Here is a 25,459-nt window from a genome sequence, read left to right on the forward strand (position 1 = left end):
TTTTTTTTTTAAGATTTTATTTATTTATTTGACAGAGAGAGACATAGTGAGAGCAGGAACACAAGCAGGGGGAGTGGGAGAGGGAGAAGCAGGCTTCCCGCGGAGCAGGGAGCCCGATGTGGGACTCGATCCCAGGACCCTGGGATCATGACCTGAGCCGAAGGCAGACGCTTAACGACTGAGCCACCCAGGCGCCCAATGTTGCACTCTTGATTTCCCTGTTAAATATGTGTTTCTCTTAAGGATTCAAATATGTTGTAAAACTCACCCCAAGCATCGTGTTTCATAAAGTTCTTTTCTAAGAAAATAATCTCTCCATGCACCTTGGTGTTTCTGTTGGTGTTTTGTTCACTGTATACCCCTTACATTGAGCTTAGGAATTTCCTTCAGGAAGCATCCATATGCCACTAACTAGCTCATGTGCTTGCTGGCCCTAGTCTTTATTTTCTGGTCTCTAAAATCGTGAGGATCGGTTCAGCCAACACTTACCTCACAGCTGCATCAGGCCCCAAGCGTTCAGGTCTAGTAGGTTCCAGCAGCAGATCTGAAAGGCCCTTCCCAGGGCTTCACCAGGAACTCCCCCTTCGCAGGTGGCTGGCAATCCCAGGCGCCTTGCTGCCCACATGACCCCTTCCTCAACGGGTAGCTGCGGCCTCCAGCTCCAAGATCTGAATAGGTTTCCTCCCTGGCAGTCTGGGGCTCTGGAAGGTGGAGGGAGGCAGGCGGGTGCTCGCGGGGGGCCCGGGGTCTGGCTAACACCTGCCATCCCTCCGCTGTCCCCCTGCAGTGCTCACCCGGCCCCGACCTCACAGCGACGACTACAGCACCATGAAGAAGGTTCCCCCTCGCAAGCCCAAGCGCAGCCCCAACACCCGGCTCAGCGGCTCCTCGGAGGACATGGCGGGCGCGCGGCGCAGAAGCGGCCCGCAGCGCGCGCCCGGGGTCCCTGCGCCCCCTGCGCCCCCCGCGCCCCCCGCGCGCGCCCCGCCCGAGCCCCGGCCCCCGCCCGAGCCCGAGCCCGAGCCCGTCTACATCGAGATGGCGGGCCGCGCCGGCAGCCCCGAGCAGGCCGAGGCCGTGTACGAGGAGATGAAGTACTTCGTGCCCCCCGAGGCGTCCGCGTCGCCCCCTCTGCTGAGCGACAGTCGGAACCCCGTCACCTGGGAGGACGGCGACGGGGGCGGCCAGGCCGCTGGGCCCTGCAAAGACGCGTGCGACATCCCGGCCCCTTTCCCCAACCTGCTCCCTCACCGTCCCCCGCTCCTGGTGTTCCCCCCGACCCCTGTCACCTGCTCCCCGGCGTCCGACGAGTCGCCCTTGACGCCGCTGGAGGTGAAGAAGCTGCCCGTGCTGGAGACCAACCTCAAGTACCCGGTGCAGGCCGAAGGCTCGAGCCCCCTGTCGCCACAGCACGCCAAGAACCAAAAAGGCGACGGGGACAGGCCCGCGTCCCCCGGCCCACCCGCAGCGAGCGGGTCCCCCCTTACGCCGCCGCCCCCTCCGGCGCCCCGGCCGCCCACACACTTCGCCTTCCCCCCGGAGCCCGCGGGGAACGCGGGCCGAGCGGCGGCGGCCGGCCCCGACGTGTCCAAAGCGCCCCAGCCGCCCAGCTCGGCGCCCGCGGGGGGCCCGTGCAGCTCTTTCTCCAAGGCCCCCTACTCCCCCGGGCGGGCAGCCAGGGCCGAGCACCGGAAGGCCAGCGCCAGCCCCTCCTCCCCGGGGCCCTACAGCCCCCCGAACTGCAGGGCGCCCGGCAGCCCTCTGGACGAGCTCACCAGCCTCTTCAGCTCTGGAAGGAGCGTGCTCCGGAAGTCCGCGGCGGGGCGGAGGATCAGGGAGCCCGAAGGTAGGGGAACCGACACCCGGGGGGGCACACTGAGATGGGCGTCCCTCTCGGCCTCCGTGTCCGCGGGCTGAAGCGCGCGCGCACGTACACACGTGCACACACTGCGGGAGGCCAGTGGCTGGCCATTCAGGGCAGATGACAGCGTGAAAAATCGTATGCGGCCCATGTGGTCAAGTGGGTAAGAATTCACCTTTCCGTTTTGCACGGAAAGGCTCGTGATATAAAAACACACAGTGCTAAAACTGGGTTCGGTACGTTTTTATGACTTGTAAGGATTGGAGCGAGATTAAATTTGAGCTGTTGTTCTCTTTTCTCTACTAATGCTCCCTTCTAACGCGGAAGTGGACATTTTTGTAGCATTATCTGGCCGATTCCCATTTGATTCAGGGTTCACCATGAATGCCTGAGTGTCCTTCTGTCTGGCTGTCCATCTCACTTCCAGGCCAGGTGTCTGGGCTGAAGACCTGCCCATCACTACCTTGTACTTAATACTGCTCACCTTGATATTGCTTTGGATGAATGATTTTTCTTCTGTTCATGTACCACCCACGGAGCATTTTAACTCCCATCTGTGAATTCCTGTATCTTCCCATGGAGCAGCTCAGCCTAAGGCGTGGCTTGCACTGACAGTCCACTCACTTAGTGAGCAAAACCCCCGGCTACTGCAGCCACCAGCAGTTGCCTGTATAAAAAAAAGAGCCTGTAGTTTGTGTTCCTGTAAAAGCAGAAGATAGCTAACAAAAAGATCCCCATAAGGAATTTTTGCTAACCACATGCTACTTCATTCAGATAAGGTAACCTTTGTGCCAATGGTGTTGTTTGGTGGAGGTTCGCATAATAATCACCAATGACATAAATCATCTTCCCAGAGAAAACCTCCTAAGGCTTTTATACAGAAGCAAGGTATTTCCCAATGTTCTGTGTTTTGAGGAAAAATTACATTAATATAAAGCTTCTTCTCTTTAAGGAAGTTCTAACAGGTCTCCTTAGTCTTGATGCCATTAATACCCACCCCTTCCAGTAAAAGGCAACTATTAACATCCTCGCTTTACAGACAGATGGGAAACCTTGAGGTGAAGAGGTAAAGGCCCCCTCAAGGTCAAGTGGTAGGATTGGAAATAAAATGTTGCTTGATGATGTAACTTTTTATACACACATTCACTTGCTGTCTCTCCAAAAGAAAATATATAAACATGTTAGCTTTCATCATTTGATTAGGAAAATTACTTTTCCATTTAGGAAAATTAGAAAAACTCTAGAAATAATCTAGAAAGCAATCTGAATAAGTGAAAAGTAGATCGAGGTAACAACACTTAGCAAATGAATAAATAACCTACTCCCTATTTATTCTTCGGATAAATATGCCAGTTGTTTGTTTTACTAACAATTTAAGTACAGAGCCATTAATAAATGAAATTGTCTTTGTAAGTAGAAGAATGTTTGAATTTCACAAGTCATATATTATATTTGAAGGAACAAAATGGAATCTACGAGAAAAGCATTAAATGCACAAATTAATATTTGCTTTTAGAACTAAAAGTTAATTAAAACCTCATAAAGCTCATTTGACCGTAGTTAGGAATTGGGTGAATTCTTCTTGACTCTATTCAGGAAAGTGAAGTGAATGGATTTCTAGACACACCTTGTCATCTGGAAATCCCTGAGCTGAGGACTCAGTGTAGTGAGAAGTACGGTGGGGCCTCCAGGCATGGTGCGTGAATTTGCTAATTATATTTCCCTGTGGTGGAATAAGCCAGTATTTGAGAACACGTATCAAAACCTCAAGTACAGTACTGTTAGTTCAAATCTAAAATTATAAAATACCTGTTTTTCTACCGTGGGCTTTTACAAAACACTCTTTGTTTGAAAAAATTGGCTTTAGTCATTTATGACTTTCTCATAAATACATGAATTGGCAACTTCTGCCCCAGCACGGTAGCTGTAAACCAAAAATTTAACAATATGAGACCAGGTCATCCTCACACACCAGATTACTGGAGCTCCAACTCCACATTTGAGAACTTGGTAATTCTTGATGGTCCGTGATGTGGGAAATAGGTTTGTGCGTTTGCATGGCATGTTCTCATGGGATCTTATAGGTTGTTCTTTTAGAATAAAAGGGGCTAAAGATAAGATGTGGAAGAGAAAAGGTCTTCATGCTGAAACTAATCACTGGAGCTGCTATATGATGATTAAGGTTTACACAGTTTGATCCTGAAGTCAGTAATCCATTTTCTTCTGAATGAATTGAATGGCTCTTATTAATGATTTACTGTAGTCTTGGGATTTCTTCCCTTTAAGGCTTTAAATCGTCTACTTTACCCTCTTTATATTCAAAGATGTTCTTATTTTCACCTGAAATGGCTTTCTTACCAAATAATCCAGTGGGCGGCTAATTCACCCTCCAGGCACCTAAATTAATTACAGCTCATTTCTTGGATTTGTGGTCTGGGGAAATTGTTCTGCAAATTTTGCAGAAGCGTTCAGGATATTCCCCTCGCTTCTTTGGAAAGTGACCTTGAGGAGATTACGCTGCTCCCTATTACCCTGCTATGGGCATTTCCAGTTAAAACAGAAAGGACAATGAGTTGTGTGTAGTAACGACGTCATGAAGCCCTATGGTGTGTAATTCTGCTCCATCACTATTCTGCAGACTTAGATATAGGATTTCACAAATATTATCTTCCCCCAAACGGTTGATTTTCTATTGACTTGAGGGCATGTGACCTGAGGCATATGAAGTCACTCAGATTCTAAGAATTCAGGATGCACGCATGCAGACAGAAGGATGCGGATGGTGATGGGCCCACAGCCCCAGAGGAATGATGCTGACAGCCAATGACCGTAGTGCCTACTGGGCAGTCATTGTTTCCATGACCCATTTAATTCTCTCAAGACGAGAAGCTCTCTGCTACTATGATCCCCATTTCACAGATGGGAAAAATGAGGCACAGAGCAGACCCCCTTGCTCTCAGCGCCATCCTACTGTGCGCGACATCACATGACTCGAGTGCAGTGATTCTGCTGCAGAAGCAGTTCTGTCGACCAGCACGGTGGTGCCTCGGACAGCAGGAAACAGAGGACAAGGGTTTAAACGTTCACGTTTGCTTGCCTGAGGTACAACAAGTCGGAGTCCTAGAGTTGGGGTGGAGAAAACAGTTTCACAAATTTAAAATGCGGAACATGTACGTGACAGCTTGGGAGTATATATACAGTTTTGGAATAGCGTATGTGGGCCACTTGGCCCTTAACGTTGAGAGTGACTAAATGTTTAATTACCTATGCCTTTCTAGATGCGGTTATCCCATTCGGTCACAAAATGTTTTTCATCTGATAGAATATGACTAATATTATGCCAATTATTTCTAGTTGCTTCGTTTCAAAAATCGTGAGACCTAATTCGAATGGAAGGAGAGATTCATTGGCTTGTGTAGGCCACTAGGGTGCTCCATTGTTCCAAATGGTATCCCAGAGTCCGGTTGCGTTTATCTAGAACATGAAATAAAATGAGCATGTCATTCTCCACTCATTGAAAAGACCAGGCTGATAGGACTTTGACAAAAATGCAGCACACCTCCAACATCTGGAGAAGGAAGGAGGAGAGCCCGGCTGAATTAAGAAAAAGTCTGATTTGCAGAATATTTTTACAAAAATTGTTTTATTACTTTTGATATTTCTCATCCATAGTTTATAAGATATAAATAGGTGGTTAAAAATGATGTAAATAACAACAAAAAATGTACAGAGTTTCTTTGCATATAGATGTTTATTAAATACCTATTTGATGAAAACCTACCTGAAAAAAAGCAGCTTGACATATGACTGTATTTAATAGACCTAGCCCTTGAGGTATTTTTACTTAAAGAAAATCACCTAAGCCAAATGGAAATCACTGTTCATTTCAAATGCTTTATTTTATTGCATACACATTCTGAGTAAGAATATTTTGAGTTTTAAATCAGTGTTCTATAGCTGAACTTTCACAGTTTATTATTTTATCCCTTAGGGCCATTTGTTTAAAAGGGAGTTCTTTTTACAGTTGGCCTTATGGAAAATTTCAAACATACGCAAAAGTAGAGGGAATACATGAATGAACTCTCTCCATGGCCAATCTTGCTTCATCTCCAGTCTTTCCCACCCACCTTGTTCCCCACTGGACTATTCTGAAGTGCATTCCATTGTCAAGTCAGTTTATTAATAAATATTTACAAATATTTAATTTAAAAAGTCCTTTAGAAAAAAATAAAAGATTTACTACATCACCTTAATTTGTCCAGACCAGTGGATCCATTTCAGCCTTCACCGACCTGAGCCTGAGGCTCCTAAGAGAAACCCGCTTCTGGAAACCAGGGCATCATTTTTCACGATAGAGACAAAATGATTCTCAGGGGTTAGCTTTCTACTGAAAGAACACTGGCCTGCGAGATCTTCTACATGGGCTTCGAGGGCAGCCCCTGAGGTGGGCAGCTGGTGCAGGCAGCCCCCCGTACTACCACAAAAGATAAAATTAAAAAGGGTGGATCTCTAAGTATTACACCCAAACAGAACTAAAAGACCAGCGTTGCAAAAGACATACAGTTGCTTCTGAAATCAATATTTTATGAGGTTTAGATGCTTCCATGCCAAGTTAAGTAGCTACTTATTCATTGTTTAGTAACAAGAAGAATGCTTTAAAATCACTGAAATGTCATGAAATTGCTGGCAGAAGTCTGACTTGCTCGAGGGCGATGTCTGTAAGCTGCCATTCTGTCCTTGTGTTTGAAGCACAAGTTTGGACACCATCTTCATTCAATCTCTGCCTCATGCTAGTGAGATCACAGCAGAGGAAACTGCTCTGTTCCATGCAAATCTCGACCTCCCAGAATGGGATGCAGAGCTTGGCATCCCATAGGCTTCCTGCCTCTATGCGGGTTCTTCTAGCACTTTGTCCTGTGCAGGGGCTGCTTGTCTTCCTCCCTCCCTGCTCGGTTTCTCTCCATCATGATTTATTTGGGGGGAGGGCTTGAGATGGGGGGGGTGGCCTGAGGCATCTTGAAAATCATGAAGGGCGTGGACAGACAAGCACATAGTTTACTGATGTGTCTGCCTTCCTGCCTCACATAAGAGTCTGCCTCCCATGCAAACAAGGCATTCCTCTGCATTCTGGAACAATTTTGAGTCAACACTAAATGTCCCTTATTTTCCAAATGAGTAAGTCCTTTGGAAAGATGAGCTTAACACCCCAGAGAAGCAAGTTCTCTGTCTCTCAGTAAGTGGCTAGGAGGCAAGGACGTGCTGTGTAGGTTTTCCCCGTGCAAATGAGCCCGAGCTTTGACAGGAGGAGAAGCTACCTCTGTGTGAGAAAAGGACTGTGTTCACCAAGTTCTCAGCCCCTCTGCAGTAACAGGGAACCTCTGTATTTGGGATGTGTTTGCAGTGGTTCTAATCTCCCAAATCATACTTAGCTCATCTCCACTTAGAAATAAGCTTTCATTTTTAATAGATTGATCAGTAGCCAAACTTACCTACGTTAACAGCACAAAGCTCTTTGTCTTCTATATGAATGGGACAGTTTTTTTTTTTTTAAATGTCTAATATTTGTTGTGAACGTTTGTGACATTCTTCTCGCAATTTATAGCACCTTCTCTTTATAAGTGCCCAAGAATTCCTCCAGGGCAGTTGTGCAACTGGGGGCCCGTAACGGACTTGCATTAACTCGCAGAGCTAATTCCCTAATACATTTACCTAGTGGAAGCACAGGGCTTGCTACTGGGAATCGAGAAATGGAGAAATTCGTGTTGTCCCTGCTCTCTCACCGACTATAGGACACAGGCGGGTCCGTCCGGTTTTGGTGAGTGAAATTCTAGTGGAGGAGAGAGGCTTTAGCCGGAGGGTCATAAACCACCAGTGGGTCCGTAATTGAGCTCCAGGTGGCCCATGAGTCCAGTGCTGGGCTTGTTCCTGATTTGGTGGAGAGGCGTCATGTGTGCGTGGGGACATGTGAGCTCAGGGTACACGGGCCCCATTAGAGCACGGGAGTGAAGGCTGCCGAAAAGGCAGAGAGAGAACAGAGGGCACTCCTTGCCTTGCATGGGATCAGGGCAGGGCGAGCTTTCTACCTGGAAGGTCCACAACACAGCTCTGAATGCGCTCCATTGTGTCTCCTCGCCACGTGGGAGTTCAGCAGGAACTCTTCGGATCTTCCCCAACAAAGACTGCAAAGAGCCGGAGGAGGGGGATGACCCAGAGGGTTAGTAGCACTTCTGGGTATGCGCATATGACCTCGTGTAATGGAAAATACTCGGAAATGCGATGGAACATTTGTTAATGGTATTCTGTTAATAATATTAATAGCCGACGTCTGTGAGTGGTTCTTTCCTGTTGGCCAAGCACGCAGATGTCCCCAGACCCTCGGCCCTGTGTGAGGCGAGTGAAGCAGGTGCTAGCCTCCCCCTTGGCTAATGAGCAATCTGAGAGTTTGAGGGATTAAGTGACTCTCCCATAATCACAGGAACTAACCTATCCCAGAGTCAGGAATCAGACACGGCTCCTTTCTCCGAAACTCAGGAGAAATTTCTATTTCTGTTCCGTGAGGCCATTCTTAGTCTCCACAAACGATTACAAATTTTAACTGCTACAAAGTCTCTGTCTGAGAGAATCATCCCTTTCTGAAGTTAAATGGAAACTCATGACCAGGGAAAGATATGGGAAGAGGGCATACTCTGTCTTTTCAGTGATTTTCAACAGCCCCCATGATTGGGATGGGAGAAAGACATTCGAAAAAGCCTCCATCATTCGCCTCTTGGTGACGTTCTAGACAAAAACCAAAAACAATAGCAATTCATTAGTTTCTGAATTATGTCAATCTGGAAACAGAGATGCAGGTAATAGAAACATGTCTGGACCAAATACTCTTGTCCGGCTTCCAGTCCTTGCCCCTCAAGCAGGATTTGTTGGGAAAATATTCAGCCCACAGGTCTCATGACCGTGGATGTCCACTGGACCATGCTGCTCTGTTATCCTTTGAAACCCAGGAGCAAAACCAAGCAGAGGATGGTGACAATTAACTATGTAGATCAACCTGATCAAAAAGTAACCTTTGAGTCATGTGAATTATATTGGGAAATTACCTGAATATATTAGCTGTGAATCCATAGCCACTAGCATGCCACTCTTAGCAGAGATATGTGTCTTGCATAAATAGCTCATCGTTTCTGAAATGAGCCAAATGCAGCCGAGAAACCATCACAACTGGGATGTTCTATGATGCGCTGTCAGCGGGAGAAGAAGCTATTGTACCTGGAATTCTGAAGAAGAAGAAAAAAAGAGGCAGTCTTTTCAGAAGTGGATTATCTTTCATAACCAGTAAATATTTTTCATGCTATCAACCCGTTAAAGGAAGCAGCTATTGTGTATTGTGGGTCTCTATACGGGATTGTGAATTAAACTCCCACGGGGGGCTCCAAAGAGAAGCCGGGTGCTTTATCTTGTGAGGCACTCAGCAGCTCTCCTTAAGCAAGTTAATAAAGACCTTCCTGACAATCTGCATCTCATTATTGCTACATAATACAACATCCTGGGGTTTTCTTCCTTTTGTGAAGAAATGCTTAAAAGCAACATGGTGCGTGGAAAGTTTTCCTAAAGATGGGCTGGATTGGTGCCATGTTCTCTTTCTCCTTAAGAGTATTGGCAGAGGAAAACCTATTTCTTAATTACCTACCAGTGTTCAGGTCCTTTATGCCAACTTGAATCATTTTTATGATTAATCCTCAGATTAGCCTAGAAAAGCTCACACTACCTGAGAGTTAGCTCTATCCAGTATCACTTTATCCAGCCCTCCGTTCCATGAGTCCACAACGGTCACCTAGCATCCACTGTGTGCGAAGCTTCACAGATTTTTTTTCTGCTCTGGCTTTTACTTCCATCTTTTTCTCGTTTCTCCTTGAAATCTGCAGTGTTCGTACCCACACACATTTGCAACTACTGGCCTATGTTAATCGTAATAAGACAGCAAACAACCTTGTTCCATTTGCTCTCCACTCAGGTGACTAAGTCCTCAAAAGCGCAGGGTCCAGACAATGGCAGGCATGAGCTAGATCTGACATTACACAGATTTACATCAGAACACTCACTGTACCTCGATGCCCGAGAATTTGTACATTACCCAGAATTGCTGAGAAATCTATTTCTTCTTCACACCCAAACCTCTAGGCTCATCATCAAACCTAATTTTTCAAAGGAAAATTTCCTTCTAAAGAATGGAAGAACTGACATATATACACACTGGGTACAGGAGGGTATTTCCCAGGCAAATGTGCGCATCTGGGATTTTGGTTTAATTATTCTTTGATGTGTAAAGATGGACAATCCACGAAGAAGTAAGTGTGAGAGAGAAGATGTGGGCAAAGCAGTGGGGGAAAGCTACGAGCCCTACAAAGGCATTTCCATGTTACTGAAAAGGGAACCAAAGCTCCCAGCTATTAAATTACCTTCTGACGTCACCTCCGTTTGCTGGAGCTACATTTGCTTAAACTGTTCTCAGGTGAGATTACCAGCCGATGGGGCCAGGCTAGATTTCACAGCAGGATGGAGGGGACACATCAAGGTACAAACACCTGACTTAAAGCGGGGGGGGGGGCGCACGCACCCATGTACTTCCACCCACTTGCATGTCCTTTCTTAGGGAAGCAACCAGTGCCCAGCCCCAGATCCTCTAGAGCAAAAGGGTACTTATTTATGTATTTTATTTTCTTGAGAATTGGATTGACTCTATTTCGTTTCTTGGTATTTAACTACTTTTCTATATAGCTAGTAAGAGAGTCCTTTTTGGATTTTTTAATAGATAAATTGCTTTAAAAATAACTCCTGAAACACATAATCTACATTGCCCCATTTCAGGGACATTAGCTTGCATTCCAGGCTTACTGTGTTGTTCCAGTGCCTTCTGGCCACCCCTGATCGCCTCCACATACACCTGAGCACAACTAGAGGTTTATTGAATCACCTGCGTGTCATACAAGACAGTAAAACTCTAATTGTTAACATTAATTCACTGGTGTAGTTGTGGTGTGCAGGGAGGGGGTCTCCATCGTTCACTTATGGAGCCTTGGAATTGTGTCTAATTTCCAGAGGCTGAGGAGCGACACGGGACAGAGGCACTGAGCTCATGTTTGGTGATGAGGGATCATAAAAACGCCTTTGTGATCTGATGATTATTAGAAGACCCAGCAATGTGGTTCAGCTGCCAATCAGAGAGCATTTTCACTGCTGTGAGGATTGAATCCATCCTAGGAACCCTTTGTAATGATTTTAGGAGAAATGTTCCTTTTTTTTTTTTTCTCCAGATAATAAAATCATTCTATGACATGGCCCCAAAATGTGCAGTTCTTCTCAGGACTTAAGAAAAATTAGAGGGGCGCCTGGGTGGCTTAGTTGGTTAAGCAACTGCCTTCGGCTCAGGTCATGATCCTGGAGTCCCAGGATCGAGTCCCGCATCGGGCTCCCTGCTCAGCAGGGAGTCTGCTTCTCCCTCTCCCGCTCCCGCCTCTTGTGCTCTGTCTCTAAAATAAATAAATAAAATCTTAAAAAAAAAAAAAAGAAAAATTAGAGGTTAACTCCAGGCAAGATGGTTCAACTAGCAATATTTTGTACTGCTGTTTGCCTGATGTTTTCAAAGAGGTTTAGAAAGATCATCAAGTAAAAAGGGCAAGCTTCACTCATTTTTTTTGTTTATTCTAAAAATGCAGCAAGGATCTGTTTTGTGCCAGACATTGTACCAAGAGGTATGGATTTTTAAAATAAAATGTGGGGTCTGTTCAGAAGCAGCTCACAGCAGGGAAACATGAAAACTCCAGTGTATCCAGGCGGTGAGAGACAGTTTGCATGAAGACACGATTTGGGTGTCACAAAACACTACTTAGCCTCAAAGCTTGTGAAATCCTGCTTTTTTATTCATTTGGTTCTATTCTCCTTCATCTTTAAATGCTTATCATGACCCACTAAACTGATTTCCCAGCCTGTAAATATATCCTTTGGAACACTGGTCTAGAAGGTGGGATTTGAGACCAAACACGAGGAGAGAAAGAACCAGGGCGGGAGGACCCTAGCCCCCATGCTAGGGACCAGTCTGTGCTCCATCCTGCACTATGATTATAGGGTTTTGCACAAGGCATGGTGACATAATCAAGTTGTGTTTTGGAGTAGCTCCATTACGGTATGTGGAAAGGACAGATGTCTCTCTTTGATTTTTCTATATTCATTTAAGTGGAAACATACACACTTTAACAATGATTAATGAGGGGCGCCAGGGTGGCTCAGTTGTTAAGCATCTGCCTTCGGCTCAGGTCATGATCCCAGGGTCCTGGGATCGAGCTGCGTGTTGGGGTCCCTGCTCCGCGGGAAGCCTGCTTCTACTTCTCCCAATCCCCCTGCTTGTGTTTCCTCTCTTGCTGTGTCTCTCTCTGTCAAATGAATAAACAAAATCTTTAAAAAAAACAATGATTAACGAGAGATGCTTAGTTGCAGGGTGTATGGTGGTTGGCCATTTAGTGGTTTCTTTCTTCTGTAGTGGATGAAATGAGCATCCTTTTGAGATACAGGTTCAGCCTCGCCCCACGGGGTCCCAGGTGCTCCTCCCTTCCGAGTACCTGATGTCAGCGCTGTGATACGTCGCTGCGGCAGCTCAAGGGAAATGCCCTCACGTGCACATATGATTTGGAGGCATAAGGAATTAGTAGCACCAACCAGCCTGCCCTCGGTAAAGGATGCAATCCCAGAAGCTACCAAAAACACAGTCCATGTGGCTCATCAAGAATTTTGACAAGAATTTAAATCTATATAGATACTTCTATTTTTTTATTTTATTTTTTAAAAAGGTTTTATTTATTTATTTTTTAGAGAGAAAGAGAGCACAAATGGGGGGGAGGAGCAGAGGGAGAGAGACAGACAGACCCCGCACTGAGCAGGAACCCTGACGCGGGGCTCGATCCCACGACCCTGAGATCGTGACCTGAGCTGAAACTGAGAGTCAGACGCTCAACCGACTGTGCCACCCAGGCACCCCTATATAGATATTTTTAATTCGTTACTGAAGGCCTCAGAGTTACTGGCTCTCAGGTGGGATTGTTCCTCGAGAGATGAGTGGGGGACCACCCTATTGCTGTTAAAATATTGAAATGTCCCAGTAGGAGCTGGACATGACTACTGTTCGGGGCCTGCGGGGTCCCAAGCGCACCCCCCACCCTCCACCTGGGTGTCCTGGCCCCAGGCCTGTCCAGTTTCTCCCCAGTTAGATGTTAACACAACAGGCTTAAGGTATATGGTTGGTGCCTCTTCTTTTGGCCCCCGCCTGTGCCCTTCTGGTTATTAGTATCTGAGGCGGGTACATTTTGTGATTCCTCCTGAACAAAGATTTTGAAAAGACTCCGCATACATCACTGCTATTTTTTTTTTTTAACTTTCGATGATTTTAGTGGTTCTCTCTCACCTGCTGCAACCACACCAGTGAAATTAGTGTTCACAGCTAGAGTTTTCCTGTCCTGTGGGACCTGTGTGTGAATCAGCAAACTTCTGGTTGTGCTAAAGGTGTATGCGGAGGAGATCGGGCGGGGGGGCGGGGGGCAGCAGGGACTAGAGCATCGTGGCTAAGGCTGAATGCAAGCTAATATCCCTGAAATGGAGCAACATAGATCGTATTTTTCTTAAGGACCAAAGTAGTTATTCTTAAAGCAAATCATCTATTAAAAAGCCAAGAGGGACTCAATTACTAGCTATATATAAAAGTGACCAAATGCCAAGAAACAAAATAGGCTCAGTATAATGCTCATGAAAAATAAATAAATAAATAAATAAATGCCCTTTCAGGCTCTCCAGGATCTGGGGGGTGGGTACCGGTCATTTACGTAAGGAAGGATGCGTGCCCTGGTGCAGGTACGTGGAGCTCCTCTGTGTTGGTCTTGAGATGCTAGGCATCGCTAGCTCACCGTCCGTGACGCTGCGCAAGTGTTGCAAATACTACAGCTTCCCCATCAGAGAGCAGAGGATTATCCTCCTCACTTTTGCTTTCTGGAGAAAGCGGGGAGGACCCATTCACCCAAACGAAAGCTGCCCAGGCTGCCTGAGCCGCCTCGCAGGCTCTGCATTCCACGACTCCTGGATTTACATTACCACCTGGCACTCAGGAAATGTAAAAATAACAGCAATATAAATAACCACATGACCTATGAAATTATACATGAGGAATGGGTCTCCGAGCCAGGCCGGCGTGGTGTTTAGATGTTTCATGTCCAGCTAATTATAGGAGAGGCGAGCTCCCCGAGTACGCGGAGAGGGAAGGAATTGGCGTGATTTGTTTCCCATTATGGCAGGGACAGAATAGATGGGCACAAAAGGATCCAGTTAGTTAAATTTAAAAGAAAATTGGCACAACATAATTTTCTGTGCATTTTTTGGGTTCTAAAAACCTTATTTATACTGACAGTCATTTTTTAGCTTTACTATCAATACATTCTTCCCCTGCTCGGCACATATGTTGTTGAAGATATCACTCTATTTCCTGATTCAGTTGGCGTTTCTAGCGCAAACCCTCTCCTTGCACTTGGCAGGGGAGTGGGTAGCAGGAGTTAGGAGTAGGGGACAAGGAAGCATTTCCATTCTACCCCACTTAACCCAGAAGATAAGTGTTGGTGGCACTTCCTGCCGCAGAAGAACGCCTAAAACACAACTCAAGAGGAATTTTGATGTACTCAAGAGTGGCGATTTCTGAAGGGTCATTATAGAGTAGGAAGGTGTGCTGGGGACTGGCGCTAGCCTTTTAAGGTCAGTAGCCTTGGGCAATTATGTTTTCTCAACCCACCCATGCTTTGTGATTGCTAAGGTGCTCTGTTTTTTCTGTTTCTTAAGTAATGGGTTCCTATAGAAATACAAGCAGACTGTGGGATGTGGCTGTGTCCTAAGGGTAATCGCACGGAAGCCTGGTGTTCTGTCCCCAGGGCCCCCTACTGTTATACACTGAAGCCTGCTCTTCATACATTTCTGCAACTCTCAGCAAAGGGACGACGAAATCCGATTCACATGGCTTGGGGTCAGTTAGACGTGCGCTGTACAAAACAGACACCGCGAGCGCCCCTCCGTGTGAGTGGACGCACTGTAGTCAGACCCCCTCTGCTCCTGTCTCATGTCTTGTGTCACAAGCCTGCACGGGGCGGGGGGTGTCTGTCTGCTTGTTTGAGGTTAGGATCAGACAAGGTCTAGGTGCATCCTTACACCTGACGTTTGTCTTTCTCTGAGACAGTAGGCCCTGTGTTCGGGCAATGCTAGCGTGTATTTTTTAAAAAGTTTAATTCACTTCCTAGAAGCTTGTTATAGCAGAACGCAGGGCAACGTGGGGGTGCTAACTCCTTATTTCTAGTTCTTCCTCACGTGCGATAATGTAAGATTTTAGAAAAATCAGAGCTGTAAGAGACATTGTTCCTTGTAACTCACACACGAGCTGCCGATCTGGGGCCTAAGTGATCCCATCCAAATTTAATTATGCACCATCTATGTGTATCTGTAAGCACAGTCTCGCTGTAACTCCCAAGTTTTAGGAACAAGAACTTGAGAAGTAGCAGGACTATGCCAGCCACGTCTCTCAGTGTTTGTACCTTTCCTTAATGCCAAAGAGGAAAAAACAAGCGCATTCCCTCCGTGCAGTAGCCTTCCTGGAGAGGAATTTTCCTATAGAGTTGCGGAATGAATTAGAGCCAGCATGAGTAATGAGTTTAAAATGTATTTTCACATTTTTTCTGCCTTGCATAGCACTCTCAGTATTAAATCAGTCAAACAGCAATAGTTTGTTTTTCTCCTGCGTTATGAAACCTGGATCCTGTCTCCCATGTTTCCAAAATACACTCTAAAATTATCTCAAGTTAAGGTAACCAAGAGAGAAATGATGTGTTTAAGCATTCTTCTTAAAGAAACACTCTGTTGCTCATTCCTCACTCATTCTCTGCGACCTTTCTTTGGCGCACTCTGCTGTCAGCCTCCCTCTCCCCTGCTGCCCCCCCGCCCCGATTCCGAGCCCACACCTGCCTGTTTGTGTCCACTGTCACTGTGCCTCGCCTTCCACTGCCCCTCTCCCCTGCAAGAGGTCTCCCTACTAAGGGATGCTTGAGTCTCTCCCACACACTTTCTTTTTGGTCCTAGTAGATGCTGTGGCTCAAATAATTGCCACTCAGTTTCACCCTTGGGCATGCGGCTGTCGCTTGAAGGTCAACATGCACAGCCCCAAACTTGTCCTGTGTCCAGGCGCCTCGCTGATGCTGACTTAGTCCCTCAGCTCCAGGAGACCCATAACGCGGACCTCCCCGACCACCCAGGCCTGCCTCTGCCTGAGTCTAAATGCTCCCTGTTCCTGTCTCTGAGCTCTCCTCCAGCCTCATCCAGCTGGACACATTTTTGCTGGAGCAATAGCATTTTAGAAAATGCAGTCTTTACGTTATGCCCTTACCTAAGTAGTGGCCGGCCACCGCTCTGGTGGCGCTGCATGAGCTGCAGACGCGCCGGCCTCCCAGGGCAGAGCGGGCGGCGCCAGACTCCCCTCTCCTCTCCTCTCCCCTCCTCCTCTCCCCCCCTCCTCTCTCACCTCCGCTCTTCTCCTCTTCCTTCCCCTCTTCTCTTCTCCTCTCCGTCCTCTTCTCCCCTCTCCTCTCTGAGCAGAAAGGCTTTCCAGACCAGCGTTTTTTTCCAAACATTGGAGCTTACACCATGGGGGCAGGTGTGGGGTGTCTTTAAGAAAAAGAATAAAAATGACAAACATTTAGGGAGTGAATGGAGCTTTTATTTAAGATGAGGAAATGAGCAAAGCACACATTGACCGAAGCTGTCTTCTGCAAGCATTGACCGACTGGCGCTTGGGCCTTGGATGTGGCCTTGGCCAGTGAGGGTGGGGTCCGCGACCATCACTCGATAGACTCCTGGTCAACCCACCTCTGCCCATCTCTAGGCACCAAGATGCCAGAGCCAAGACTTGTCAAACTGATTGCAGTTTTCTGAGATTAGAGGTCGCAAAGCCATGTACAGTAAGATTTTTAAAAACTGAGCATGCATGAACCGTGCATATCGGTGGGACAAGGAAGAAATATTTATCAGTGATAATTGGTAGCACAACAGTGAAAACCTGAATGCACACTGTGGGTCAGAAATAGATTTCAGATATCCCAAAGTCCTTTCTTCCCCTCATGTTAACACTCAGGTGGAGAGCAAACAGCTCTGGCCCTTTGAATATGTAGGAAATTTTCACCTCGCACAATGTGAAGTTTTCCTTTCCTTATAATTTTAAATAAGTGGAGATTAGAAACGCAAAGGTATGTTAGCAGTGGAAGTCCTTTCATGTTTCCAGGAATCTCCTGTGAATGAGGAGAAATGGTTACTGAGATTTTTCCATAATCATTCACATGGATTCTTCAGTTAAGTAAAATTGTCAACTATGTTAATTGCAAAACATGTAGTTTCCTGTTAGAAAACAAGAATTTCTATAGCAGTTTGGTTGTGATGATTCGTTTATTTATTCTGTTTTCCCTTTCTTTCAACAAAGATTTTCTTGAGCGCCTACTGCGTGCAGGCACCTTCCTAAGCTCCCACGTGGCACTTGCGCTGATTTGTGCCCGCACTCCGGAAGGGGCGCGCGGGAAACAGACGATGGGGACGTGATACGTCCGCAGTCAGAAGGACCACGTAGGAGACTAAAGCAGGGAGTGGGGACAGAAATTGAGCTGCGGCAGAAAAAGGTGCCATCCTCTAGAAGGTGGTCTGATTTGAACAGAGCCTGAACGACACGCAGAGCTCCGGGCTCTCTCTGGAGAGTGGGATGCATTCGTGGAGGGCTACCAGGCCCACATGGCAAGGGGGAAGTTGGAAATGAGGTCCAAGGCGAGCAGAGTATCAGGTGATGGAAGGTCTCAGCCCCGGGACGCCTCTGGGTCTCAATGCAAATGAAATAGAAACCACTGGAGAGACTTGAGTGGGCACATAACATGATCTGACTTAGGTTTTAAAACAAGGTTTCTCAGCCTCAGCGTCATTGGCATCCTGGGCAGGAATTCCTCATCCCGGGGTCTGGCTGTGCATTGCTGGGGCCTCACAGCACCTCGACCTCTACCCACTAGATACCAGTAGCAACCCCCTCCTCCCGGGTGAGGACTAGCAACAGCTCCAGACATGGCCAAATGTCCCCCGCCCGGGGCCGGGGGGCAATATCACCTTCTACTGAAAACCAGTTTTCAAAGGATCACACCCACCCAGTGTGATATTTTAGTTATATATATTTTAAAAAAAAGAACACACCAAGGCTGAAATTCTTCCTGTATTCGCATTTAGAGATTTGTTAGAACTCTCCCACTAGATTAAGATTCAACTTAACTGTGTCCACATTGCATACTTGTATTTAACAATCATACCCTAGGGTAAAGGCCAAGGCTTTATCTTTGAGTCAGATCCCAGGGTGATTCATTCCTCCCATACCTGTACAAACAGCACTGGGCAGGGGTGACAGAGAAATCCTGTTTACAGGCTGAGAGAAAACAGCGCAGGTATTCAGATCGACTCGTGTTGTGGAGCACCCAAGGGAAGGATGCCACTGAACCCCGCAAACCACTGATTACACAAGACGCGGAGATACAAAGTGACTCAGACATGCCTTCGGTCTTCCTACAGGATTTCACAGCACACACTCCTCTACTTGTTTGTTTAGATTCACTCAGACTCTCAAATACTGTCCTTTGGTGTGACTGTGACGGACTTTTCTTCCCCCTCAAAATTCCAGTGGCCACTGCTTGGAGGCATGAAGAGGCCTCACGACTTTGTTTGCTCTGGATCATTCCCTGTAGGACTCTCCATGAAGTACGCATCTTGTGTGTGTGCTGTTATAACTGAGACTGCCTCCAACTCAATACCAGTGTCCTCCGGATTTTTTACAGTTGGAATTCCTTCAGTGCCCAAGTCCAGGGTCATGGGCGCACTCAGTGAGGAACATCGCACCCGCTTATGGGCTAACCTGACCCTTTAGAGCAAAATCAAACCGTGGAGGGTTTCTGCATTCGCCCCTCGTTGTGGCTGAATCGAGGCATTAGCAAGTCGGGGCACAGGCGCTCTGGCGTGTTTGGATTTCACTTGGAGCCAGGCTGTTAATGAGCAGAAGCTGACCAGAATTTAGGAAGCCAAGAGCCATCCCCACAATTAATATTCATGAGAAAGGAGAACCCTAAAGCAGAGACGTCTCTATTGATGTCGCAACTCTAGTTGAGTGGCTAGAGTACAATGTTCAACCTCCAGTCCCCAGTTCATCACCACTGAGGCATGGGGATCCAGTAAAGCCACGGAAAAGCAGCTGCATTATCCTTTAGATCAGCAAATGAAATGACGGAACATTTTACCCAGACGGGCCAAGTGTAGGAATGAGTGTGGGTGGATGTTGCCTTGGTCTGAACCCGGCTGCAACCACTGGCTGATTATGAAATGTTTGCACGTAGGTTAACCTCCCGAAGCCTCAGTGACCTCATCTCGAAAATGGGTGAGAAAGGGACAGCTCTTCAGAAGTACGAAACCAGAGCAAAATCAGATGCTCTGGGGGATTGGCGGGTCATAAACACTCAGGAGATGGTAATTATCATCAGAACAAGGTGAATGAATATCATTAGATTGGCCGTCAATTCTTACGTTTTACTTGAAGAAGGACTTATTTCCTTATTCCAATCCAGAGCCATCCCTGAGAAGACCTATACTTTTAAGATAAAAATATAAAGAAGATTTTAGTAGATAATGTAAGAATCACAGCCTAACTCGCATGACACATTTAAAAACAGTCCTTGGCTACAGTGTAACCTGCTGATTGGAAATATTTTTAAAACCTTAATAGCAAAATTGGAGGTTTTGACTTTAAATATATGAGTTGTTTAGGAGCTGGAAATTGGTTAGGAAGGAAGCTAGCATCTTGTTTATACCAAGAGTCTACACAGTGTGTCAGAGGATTGAGTTTTGTCCCACCAGAGGTAAGAGGACCGTCCCCATTTACCCAGTGAGGGACACCCTGGTTCCCAGCCTTGGGTAAGGTCCCTTTGCGCCGAGAACAGAACCTCAGCTCCTTGCTGTGATGGCCGTCCGTCTGTCATGGTCATTACTGCACTTGGAGCACCTGAAGAGTGCAAACACATCGTAGGCATTCAATAAACAACTGAATTAAAGAGCGAGAAAAGTAGCTCGAAGAGAGGCAGATGAGTATCTGTGTCTTGAGACAACTTTAAAGCCAGCCCTGTGTTACTTTCAGATTTCTATGAAAGGCAAACTAGAGTCAACCGAAAGAAATACATAGTCTTTCAGCACCAGCCTGCTCCGCGTTGCTCCTTGTCAAGAACTCAATATGTCTCCTTCCGATCACCTGTTGTCCGGTTCATCACTGTTCCTACGCACACTGGCTGAGCCAAAGCTTTTCAGCTTGTTTGTAAGTGCAGGGAGCCAGGAGCTGCGGTGGCTCCCAGGTCGCTGAAATCTCAACGCCCCCACCTGGTTTTCAAAGCCCTGTCCATTTTGCGTCCATTCTACCTATCCAGCTCCTCCTGCTCTAGACAGCAGCACCCCTTCCTGTGGGGCAGACATGGCTCCTCTCTGGGCTGCACGCTCCACTTGTAAGTGACAGGTCCCTGTGGCTCATCTGACCACGAGCCCCGCTGGTGAGGACAGGGCCACTCTAGCTGGTGGGAGTGCATACAGCACAGCAGGGAAACACGGGTCAGTATGGAGCATCTGGATACATGCCCATTGCCTCTAGTGCTGATTGAGTGTAAGGCTCAAGGGCAAGAGGAGATCATGTCTAGAGGCAAGAGTTAGGACCGTGTCAAGACCAGCCTGGAAAGACCAGCTTTGGAGGGCTGGCATCCTCCCTCTTTTCCTTCCCTTCCTCTCTCCCTCTATCCTTCCTTCCTCCTTCTTCCCTCCTTCTATCCTTTCTCTCTCCCTTCCTCCATCCACCCTTCTTCCTTCCTGCTTCCTCCCTCCCTCCATCCACTCTTTCCCCTCCTTCCCCCCGCCCCATCTTTTGGGATCCCTGGAGATAAACTGTTCTGCCACATGTAAAGTATAATAAAGCGAATTATGCTTTTTATCCCTTTTGAATAATCTGTTAGCCTAAAACTTCAGAAAGGCCTAACCTAAAGGCAGTCAGAATCTACTGTGTACCAACAAAGGGCAGAAGAACATGCACATCCTCCGTATTGAAGAAAAATCCTCCAGAACATCCCTGGGAAGCAAGAGCCAATCCCAGGCACACCTGGCCAGCCCAAGAGAGGGACCCTGACTCCAAGAGAGGAGAGGGGAGGGGTGACGAGGGCCACACCTGACGCCATGGTGGACAATTGTGCTTGATTTGCACCCTCTGGTCATTTGTAGACCCTGCCTGAGGATAATGCAGTGGACATTGCTCCAAACCCTGGCATTTGTTATATTTTACTTTATTATTACTACATAGTTTAAAAAAAATCTTCGTTTGGCTCTTCAGCATAATTTGGATGATGGCGTCTGTGTTCGTCGATCTCCGAGCACTCAACACGGGACATGCAATGAACAATTAGGCAATGTTAGTGTACAGAATGCAGAAGTAGGGTTTTGAAGTTTAATACTCCTAAACGGATAATAACAAATTTTGTAATGATGCTGTAAGTCTATTTCTCATTTTTTTCAAGCCTATAGGATTGTCTCAGCCCTAATTAATTTAATAAATGAGAAAACTTCTGAAACATGAATTTATTTCCGTGCTTTTTAGGAAACAGTGTTCTCAAGAAGGTGCTGTAGTGACAAGTTATTAGACTCTGACATCAGAAATTCTGTATAGATATGTTTGAAAATAAGAAATTATGAAATTCATTATCACCACTTAATATTTCCCATTATGTTTAGGAGTGTTGTGACAAAATTCGGTGAAGATTTTGTAGGCCATAAATTTAATTAAGGATGATTATTAATTTACTATTTCAAATACAATTAATGTTTCATTTGATGAATTTTGTTATTTTCTTCTACTGTTTTATTAAATTATTTGGTACATTTTATCCTAAAAGAATAATCCTTTCTAAAATTTATTTTAGGTTTTGAAACTAACATGAACCTAACTGGCCGAGATTATGCTGGTAGATCAGAAATTGCATCTGAGACTCAAGATAGAAATGCAAATAACCATGGAATTCAATTATCTAATTCACTCTCGAGTGCTATCACTGCTGAAAATGGGAATTCTGTCTCAAATGGTAAGTGCTTTTTAAACTCAGAAGTAAACAGATGAAAGTATTAAGTTCTCTCAACTTAATAGGGAGAATGGGTTTGAAACATAAAAATGAAGTAGGCTTAAAAACTGGAACATAGATCATAAACTTCACTGTAGGGTATATTGTAGCATTTTATTGGTTAGGTTAAAGAATTATAGTTGTATTTGATGTTAGTTGACTTTTCAGAGATTGTTGTGGATTATTTGATATGTGGGAACCAATATAAAATGAGATTATGCAGAACAGAAGGAGGAGATGGGGTTGCTCTAACAATATTTTTAACTTAAAAGATACCTTTTTCTTCTCATACCTGAGTAGTGTGAGGGAAAATAATATCGAAGTTATGGTAAATACCAAACTGGCATTAAGTAGTTAATTGGAGTGTATCAAGGAATGTATCATCTAGAAATTGGTTAGACTGTGCGTATCCAAAAATCATCTAATAGTGGCTTAAACAAATAACTTATTTCTCTCACACATAAAAGCAGCCCATGGCTGTTGGGAAGATTTTCTTGAGAACATCCAGAAAAGCTGGCCAAAACTTCCATTATTGTTTAATCTGATTAAAGGCACTAGAAAACTATTACGACCATGAGATCCAGGGAAGAGACTGAGGAAGGGGGTTTGCAATGCAGTGGGGACCAAGCAAAGAAGCCTACGTTCTAGGCTTTTCTCCAAGGGACATTCAGAGCACTCTTCTAGTTCACAGAAGCCAGCTCTGAAGCCGGACTGGACTTCTGATAGCCTCCTGGACTGTGGGGACCGGGTCTGCCAAGGCCATGGGTTGGAGCCTTAAAGTGTCCCTCCTAAGGGCTGGGTGTTCCCAGTCTAGAAACAACAGCTCAGCTATGAATCATCTCAACCCCTGATGCTGGGTGGACATCCTTCAGGACTGACAGGGCCTGCAAGTACCTGGGAGGAAATGTGTGTGTGTATGTCCCAAAGGACAGTTACAGCATCGGAAGCTTCAAAATGATGTAACAAACCATTTTTCAAATACAATATTCAACGCAGAGTCAAAAAACCAGACACATGACGACACAAAACAAGATCAAAAATTAACAAGCAGAAATAGCAGTCCATTGCAACACATCCATGGGAGCCCAAAAAATTGGAGTTCAAAAGCACATAGTTTAATGGGCGCCTGGGTGGCTCAGATGGTTAAGCGTCTGCCTTCGGCTCAGGACATGATCCCAGGGTCCTGGGATCGAGTCCTGCATCGGGCTCCCTGCTCCTTGGGAGCCTGCTTCTCCCTCTGCCTCTCTCTCTCTCTGTCTCTCATGAATAAATAAATAAAACCTTTAAAAAAAAAAAAAAAGCACATAGTTTAAGCTAAGTATGTTTACTATGCCCAAGGAGATGGAAGAATGAGAATCAGCAGAAATGGGAAACTATAAAAACGTGTCAAATGGAAATTCTGAAATTGAGAAATAGTCATAAAATTAAGTACAATAGAGGATGAGTTTAAAGTTAATTAGACGCAGTCATTAAAAAAGAAAAAAAAAACCTGGGGAAGTGGAAGATAAATGAGAAAATTACGGAATGAAACACAAAGAAGCCAGAGAAGATTGGGGATTCCAGAACACGGTTTAGAGGCAGGAAGGGTGTGTTGAGAAAGTTACTGGAATTCTGGAGAAAGAAGAGAGGTTACACCGGCAACAGGGAAGACTGTGGCCACGTGGATACCCGTGTGCAAATGTTCATTGTGCCCTAATTCATCATCATCCAAAATGGTGACTGGATTGTGTCGGTTATCTACTGCTCTGTAAATTTACGGCCACCCGCCCACCGCCCCCAGAACTTAGAGGCTTAATTCAACAGAAGGCTGTTATTTCATACCTTCTGTGGGTCAGCAGTCTGGCTGTGGCTGAGCTGAGTGCCCTTGCTTCAAGGTCCCTTGTGAGGCAACTGTCAGCTAACTGTTGGCCAAAATTCGAGTCCTCTTGAAGCTTGATGGAGAGGTGGTGCAACTTCAGGATCACTTCCGTGGCTTCTGGCAGGCCTCATCCCTTCCCAGCTCACTCACACAGGCTTCTCCGTAAGGGTGGCCTCATGCCAGGGCAGCTGGCTTCCCCCAGGGCACGCAGTCCATGAGAGAGCGAGCAAGAGCATCTGCATGGAGACCATGGTCTTCGCATAGCCCGTCCTGGAGGGGACATCCAGCCCCTCTGGCACATTTTGTTCCTTACAAGCAGGTCATGCATCCAGTCCACTTGATGAGGGGGTGGGGATTATATGAGGTGTGAGTGCCTCGTAGGGGGCTCCCTGGGGGCCATTTTACAGGCTGACTAGCACACGGATAAACGGTGCAAAACTAAAAGGGGGGCACTACCCTTACGTGCAATGAAATGGGTGACTGTCAAACATGTTGCGCTAAGTGAGAAAAGAATCAAAGACTACGAGTACCATTCCGTGCACATGATGTTTTGGAAAAGGCAGAACTATAGGCACAGAAGACCGATGCTTGGGTGCCCGAGGCTGGGTGTGTGGGCGGGGATGGACTGCTGTCTCGCTCCATTCGGGCTGCTATAACAAAATACCTAGACTGGAGGGCTCATACGTGGCGGAAACTGCTCGCAGTTCTGGATGTCTGCGATCACGGTCCAGCAAGGTCAGCTCCAAGGTCGGCCCGCCTCCCAGCGGCAGGTTGCCCCTCTCCCGCTGTGTCCTCACATGGTTGGAAGGAAGAAGCCATCTCTCCAGTCTCTATCCTAAGGGCACTAACCCCAATCGTGAGGGCTCTACCCTCATGACCTAATGTCCTCCCAGAGGCCCCACCTCCTACGACCATCACCTTGGGGGTTAGGATTCCAACATATGAATGGGGGTGGGGGGGACGCAAACATTCAGACCATAGCAGACTGCAGAGGGGCCTGAATCGTTATCCGCAAATGGGAATGCCTGTGTTCCTAGAAATTTATACACGTGTACCTCTTTCTGTCTGTAAATGTGACTTTTGTTAAAACAAAACCAAACCCTGCTTAGCATAAATAAAAAGAAAACTGCCCCTAGGCATCTCATAGTGAAACACTGGTAACTAAGAGTGAATATTAAAAGCAGCCAGAAGTAAAAAAAGACAAATTCTAAGGAGCAGCAATTCAAAGACAATTCAAAAACAATGAAGTAACATATTTAACGTGCTCAAATAACTGCCAATCTAGGTTTTCATAAATAGTAAAAAAAACATCTGTAAGGATGCAAAGGAGTTAAGGCAGTTTTAGGAAAAAAAAAAAAAAAAAACTGGAAAAATAAGTGCGGGGCAGACCCAGAATGCTCAGAGATCCAAGGAGGAAAAACAAGCAGTAAATAAAGCCAGTGAAATCAGGAGAGCATGAAGCAGGGT

General features: G+C 46.2%; 1 protein-coding gene across 1 annotated transcript in view; it reads left to right on the plus strand.

Moving 5' to 3' along the window:
* The window catches only part of MYO16 (myosin XVI), a 425,887-nt gene that overhangs the window by 363,112 nt on the left and 37,316 nt on the right, over positions 1-25,459 (plus strand). The window contains exons 31-32 of the mRNA XM_081815515.1: positions 788-1,846; positions 21,940-22,098. Of these exons, the coding sequence (XP_081671641.1) occupies positions 788-1,846; positions 21,940-22,098 (1,218 nt within the window). The remainder of the gene's footprint in view (positions 1-787; positions 1,847-21,939; positions 22,099-25,459) is intronic.

This window comes from Leptonychotes weddellii, chromosome 3 (assembly GCF_054177405.1).
Source record: "Leptonychotes weddellii isolate Sample4059 chromosome 3, ASM5417740v2, whole genome shotgun sequence".
Classification (NCBI taxonomy): domain Eukaryota; kingdom Metazoa; phylum Chordata; class Mammalia; order Carnivora; family Phocidae; genus Leptonychotes; species Leptonychotes weddellii.